Genomic DNA, 6,486 nt, shown 5'->3' with positions numbered 1-6,486 from the left:
ACGGTAGCCCATGGCAACCCACTGCCACAGGGGCTGCAGCCTACGCCGTCGCCAGCGACTCACGGCAGCCCAGCTCCAGGTTGAGCTGTTGTTCGGTATCTTAGCTCTGGAGGGCAGTGTCACTGGCCCTCATATGTGGGATCCAAACCGGGGCCCTCTGGCGTCCCAAGCCAATTCTTAACCATTGCGCCACTCGGCCAGCCCCGACACATTTTTTGATAGTTTTGTGTTTAAAAGTTTCAAGATGAACAAAAAAAGCATTATTCCGCCAGAGTCACTATATGCATATTTATTTCTGTATCTGAATGTCTTTTTGTTAGTGTGTGTGCTTTTCTATGTCTCTATTCAAACAACTTTTTTTTTTTTGTTGGGCGTAGCATTGGGAGTAGAGTTCGTGTGTGTCTGTCCTTTGGTGTGTCTGTGTTTTTTCCTTTCCCTTTCATTGTCTTCCTCTCTTTCTGCCTATCTATCTCATTCTCTTCTGTTTCCTCCTTTCCCTTAATTGTCCATAACACAGAAAAGCTGCAGCATGCTTTAGATTATCTGTTCCATTTCATTTGGTGCCATGGTGTTTTGACCTGGAAGAGACTCTGGAGGTATTCTAATATACCCCTCTCATGTGACAGATGTTGTGGCTTTGAAGTTAATTACTGGCAGCACTGGGAACAGAGCCCAAGACTCCTGGCTCTCAGAGAGTTCCATGCTCTTTCTACTGTTTTATATTTTTTGAAGAAATTTCTATATTTCTTGCTCTTAGTATTAAAAACAGATGCGTAGAACATTTCTGTTTCTTTTATATTAAAAAAATTCCTGTATAACTTCACGGAGCCTGTGGCCTGTGCAAAGTGACATTTTGCACACCTTCACTCCCCAGGTATGTATGTGAGGGTTCCCAAAATAGGGCAGGACCGCACTGCACGCATCCCCCAGTAGAACTCTCACTCCTTTTCCTTAAACTCTAGGAATGCAGAGTCTATGGCTGTCTTGAAACAAATATTGGGTTGTCGGAAAAGTCATGACACATTTTTGCAATGAAAAACATAGAAAAAATACGTCATGACTTTTGCAACAACCCAATAACATTTCATACTCGTTTAGGGCTTAATGGTTTTTAAAGTACGAACCCATTCATTAATTCACTCAAGAATTGAAGTGCTGACAAGGTGGGCTGTCTTACTTGATCTCTGCAGCAGTCCTGTACTCTAGGTAGGAATGAAACTTTCATTCTCTCTAGAGTAGACAACTACGTCATGGCCACTAAGACCTACTGGCCTTTTCATGGTTGTGTAGTTAGTAGCAGAGCCAGGAATAAGACTTCTACTTTCTAAACCATATACAAAGTAATATTTCTAGTTTTTTTATCAATTAAAAAATCAATTAAATTAATCGTTGGTGCTTCATGAAAACAAATAGAACTAGAATCTCTGTAAAGATGCATCTTACAGCTTTCTGTGAGAACAAAGTACTATGTTAAGTAACCATGAAAAACACCAAGAAACAAAAGCCTATTCTCTCAAGAGTCTTACTAAAAAATGTAATTGGCCTGGTTATGCTACATCATGCAAACTCCTTACCCTATTCAACTATTCACCTATTCTAAAAAATAGAATTTCATGTTTATCTATTGCAGAAGTGTGTGCTGTCTTTCAAGATTTGGGGATAACATTTGACTCATCTGTTATTTTATTACATGTACTTTGATTTTCTCTGCTGGAGATGTATATCTGTTTTTCCTTGAATTTGACAATTGCCTAAGTCCATATAAAGTGTTAGTGGAAAATGTATACATTTTATCTCCCAAAATCTAATAGTTTCTTTTAAAATCAAGCCAACACAGAATATTGTCTGAATTGGCTTTAATTTTCTGTGAAGGCTAATAACTGAGCTTGTCGTTATAGGGATGTTGAGGTTTTTAATTCTTTAAAATAACAACACATTAAATATGTCAAGAAAGGAGAGCTAAACTCTGCCAATGAAAATAATCATACCAGGTTTTTAAGTCTATTTGCAAACAGATAAATAAAAAGTAATTAAAATCCCATTGTGCCAAGACTAGCATTTGGTGATTTCTTTTGATAATATACAACAGTGCATTCTAAAGCTATGGGGTTGTTCTACAGGTCACATAAGCACGAAGACATCTGGTATAATTAGCACCACACCTCTAATTTTTAATAATCTTTACATATTTTCACTGTTGTTTTTTACAACTGAAACTAATAATAAAAATAAAAATAATTGAAAATAAAAGAATCTTCACATATTTTAAAGCTGGATTATTTTAACATGAAATAAACATTTGAAAAACACATTTGCAAGATTTTTCTGTAGCATTTTAGAGGCTTGTTTCCCAGTTTCTTACCTGTTGGAAATTTTCTAGCTGTATTGCTATTCTTTTCATCTTCTACATGTTTTCTTTCTTCATTTCCATGATTATTTTTTAAGTTTCTCTGTCTAATGATGACATATTTGCCACCTCTCCAAGTCACAACATCCCCCTCTCCTTTTTGGCTTATTTATCCACCAGAAATCTATAGGTTCATTTCAGAAGCTGTTCCCTAGAGTTGATATTATCACACGAAGGATTGAGCTCTGGAATCCAGTAGGATCTGAGGCCACTGAAGAACCAGAAGGGAGGAGTCAGAAATTTCAGTAGCAGTGATATTAGATGGAGCTGTTTAAAAGAAGTGTTCAAAATGTCACTTTTAGTCATCTTGTAGAGATGATAATAAGAGTGCCTTTTGAAAATCTGTGGCATTTCCTGTCTTCCTCTCTCTCTGTCTCTCTCTCTCTCTCTCTGTCTCTCTCACTCACAAACACACACACACACACACACACACACACACACTTTTTAAAAATTGCTTTGCCAAAATCAGACATTTGAGTTAATTATTCCTGTAAAATTATTAGTAAACATTAGTGATTGTTATTAGAGAATTTATTATCAGTTAAAAGACGGATTTTATTCCTAATTTTGCTATAATTTATGAGATTAATAAAATGCTTTTAAAATTAAAATTAACCCCAGGTTCCCCAGGAAAGTGTGGATTATTATGTAAGATTTTCATCAGCCATTTTGAAATTGACAACTGAGCTGCTTAAATAAAAGTGGGGTCTGAAAAGCCCTCTTGTAAAATTATTACAAGAAGGAGGCTATTTCTCATTGTTACAAAAGACTGAAAAAGTTGAGATTTAGATTAAATATAAGAAATATTTCCTTACAGTGAAAGTGTTTGAAGGCTTTGAGAAACAAGATTGTAGAATATCAAGTGTGGTTGACGATATTTTGACATCGCTTACGGGATAGACTAGCGACACTTTGAAATATTTCCTATCCCAAGGATTCAATGATAGAACCCCAGATTTTGGAACTAAGCTGTGCAAATTAATTCTATTTCCTCACCCAATACACCAAACTAATAAAAACTCAAAATTCTCAGGCAGTCAACAACATTGAAATTACGTATCTGTGTCTTACTTGAGACCCTTGCTAGACTGGGTAGAGCAGGTGCCAGGGTGGAAGGGGTGTGCACTACAGGAGTGGATGCCAGTCTTCTCTGTAGGAACTTGAAGAGTAGATGTGGTCACAGGAGTTCAGGGCCCATACCTCTTCTTAACCCAGTCACCTTTTAGTGGTGTCCCCATTACTTACTCACCTGTTTGTACTTGAAGTATAGAGAGTAACAAAATTTGGAAGACTACAAGGCTTATTGAAAAACAAGAATCTTTTCCATACATAAAATACTGGCAAACACTAGCAGAGGCCACAGGATCGGTAGATACTAAGAGATCATCTCAGTCGTCTGTGATGGTGGTGGAGATTTTGAGAGGCAGCCTAAGTCAGATGGAGCTGGCTCTGAACCTTGTCTGCCATACTACCCAGCTGGCTCACCTCGAGCTTGTTTCTGAGCTTTTGAGTCCTTTTTTTATAAGGTGAGTATTGCCATCTATCTGGCAGGATTATTTTGAAGGTTAATGATAGCACATAGTCGATATTCAGTAAGTGGTAGTTAATGTTTTTTTTTAGAATTTCTCTTAGTAGAATTATATAATATAGGTTAACCAAAGAAAGTCTGTAATGAGTGTGAGAAATTGAGAAATGGTGAAACCAGAGTCGCTTTATAATTTTTAAGGGGATGTTTGGTATAATCCTGTACTGTACTTGTATTAAAATTTAGTGAACATTGGGGTTTTGTTTGCCTCAGTTAAAATTCACTGTTTTAATTGCAAAAGTTAGTTTATAGGCCAATCGCCTTGGACAGCAGACAATGTAGTTGATAAAAGTATCCAAAGAAAGAACTAAGCTTGTGACTTCTCCCATCTCTTCAGAGCCCTTGCAGCCTTGATATTTTCTCTCATTGTATTATATGCTTTATTTTTAGTTGTATATATTTTAGTTATAAACCACATTTAAATAAATGTAAACTAAAACATTAGGTGATTTTTTTTTTTACCACATTTTTACCAGTTTAGGGAAAGTCAAGATTGAGGAGCATCTCGAAAAATTTAAGGAGTATCTAAACTCAAAGTCCCAGTCATCCATGTTACAATTGGTAGATTATACCAGAAGCCTGGTAAAGAAAGGCTTTCCATTTTTTTCTCACCCTGCTGCAGCTGTCTTTATCTCTGTCAAGGACTCCTGCCTTTCTTAATACCGCTCTCATTATATGCATTTAAAGCAAAAAAAGCTGTTTGATTAACCTGCTTGAATTGTTTTTTCCTTAGATTTTTGTAGCTCCTAGATGACTTCTTATTTACTTAATAAGCTTAGAGTGCCTCCTTAAGACCTGGGCGAGAGGGGTCCCTAAGTACAAATAAGATCTTGTACTTAGATGATTCATATATCACAAACAATAAAAAAGTGTGTCATTAGGGATTCAGTACTCAGCACTGGCAGACTCCAGTTTGTAATCCAAATATTTACTCTAATGACTAACACCACTCAGGCCCCAGGTGCGCGTCTCTCCATCACTTGCCCTATCCCTTTGAAACAAAAGGTGATTATGTCTGAATGTCACGAAGGTTCTTGGGCAGTTGATGTTGGTTATGGACACTGCTTTGGAGTATGGCGATGATTTGAGTGGCAGAAGTTCTTGGGTGAGAGAAAAGACAAATAAATTAACTTAGTATAAATGCACTGGATTCTTCCATAATGAATTGTCATTTCCCAGTACTGCTAACTATTTTCTTGTTTCTCTCTATTTCATTTTGTTGTTCTAGTCAGAGATTAGGTTGTTGTTTGTTTACGTTGATCCATGGCAGCTGATGAATGTTTTGTAATATGAAACAATTCATGTTACTCTTAACTTTCGTATATGAAGGACCGGACATAACATATGCAATTGTTAGTTGCTGACATAGGAAATGGATGAGTCTTTAACCCTAGAATTGTAAATAGTTTTATTTTTGTAGAAATATATAGTGGATTTAGTTTTTTAAAAAATTACATGAGTTTTGGGCCGGCCGAGTGGCGCGATGGTTAAGAACTGGCTTGGGACGCCAGAGGGCCCCGGTTCGGATCCCACATACGAGGGCCAGTGACACTGCCCTCTACAGCTAAGATGCTGAACAACAGCTCAACCTGGAGCTGGGCTGCCGTGAGTCGCTGGCGACGGCGTAGGCTGCAGCCCCTGTAGCAGTGGGTTGCCATGGGCTACCATATGTAGCCAGCAGCCAGCGTGAGCGGCCAGCAGCCGCAGTGAGCGGCCGTCCAGAAGCCGGCGACTGATGTGCCTAGCCCGAGAAGAGCGCAATGATGGTACCAACTTGGGCCAGTGAAGCAACGTCCTCCACAACTAGACTGAAGAACAAAACGACAGCAACTTGTCTGTTCCCCTTCCCCCAATTCCCCAGCACTGTTCCCATCCCCCCAATTACCCAATAAAAATTTAAAAAAAAAAAAAAAATTACATGAGTTTCAACTTTATTATACTAATTTTACTTAAAATGTGTTAATTATAATTTGTATATTGTTTCTTAATATTATAGATAATTTTGGGCAGTTTAGAAAAATATGAAAATAATTTTAATTTTTGATTTTTCACATTAAATGTATGTTTTTTCATGGCAGTGTCTTCAAATTTTATACACTTTGAATAAATTACATTTTATTTTTAATTCTTTAGATCCTTACTGGCAATATAACACAAATTATGAGGAAAGTTGTTTAACAACATAACTGTGATTTTGATGAAGTCAAGGTAAGAAAGTAAATTTTATGGAACATACCGTAATTTACAAATTATGTGTGTTTTTATGTTATTATCCATCCATACATTGCCAGCTCAACATTCTATCCAGACATGTGCAATAACACTTAAATTCAATTGTCTTTGAAAGTTTAACTTTTAGTCATATAAATATCATAGCTTTACACATATTTTTTATTTTGTCAAGTTATGTGGATTAAACATTTTATTTAATAGATTGTTTTATAAATTTCAGTTTTTAGAGATATGGTATAGGCTTTCATTTATTTATACTTTT

At 36.6% G+C, this 6,486-nt stretch overlaps 1 protein-coding gene across 2 annotated transcripts in view; it reads left to right on the top strand.

The window, feature by feature from the left end:
- Nucleotides 1-6,486, top strand: part of KLHL3 (kelch like family member 3) — a 256,432-nt gene that overhangs the window by 78,601 nt on the left and 171,345 nt on the right. Inside the window, exon 3 of one of the 2 annotated variants that reach the window (XM_019661580.1) lies at nt 6,126-6,200. The exons of the other annotated variant lie outside the window; for it this stretch is intronic. Within the exon in view, the coding sequence (XP_019517125.1) occupies nt 6,190-6,200 (11 nt within the window). The 5' untranslated portion in view covers nt 6,126-6,189. The remainder of the gene's footprint in view (nt 1-6,125; nt 6,201-6,486) is intronic. 2 annotated transcript variants of the gene reach the window in all.

Source organism: Hipposideros armiger, unplaced genomic scaffold (genome assembly GCF_001890085.2).
Source record: "Hipposideros armiger isolate ML-2016 unplaced genomic scaffold, ASM189008v1 scaffold_11, whole genome shotgun sequence".
Lineage (NCBI taxonomy): Eukaryota > Metazoa > Chordata > Mammalia > Chiroptera > Hipposideridae > Hipposideros > Hipposideros armiger.
The sequence above is the reverse complement of the archived record's forward strand: the minus strand, read 5'-3'. Positions and strand labels throughout refer to the sequence as shown.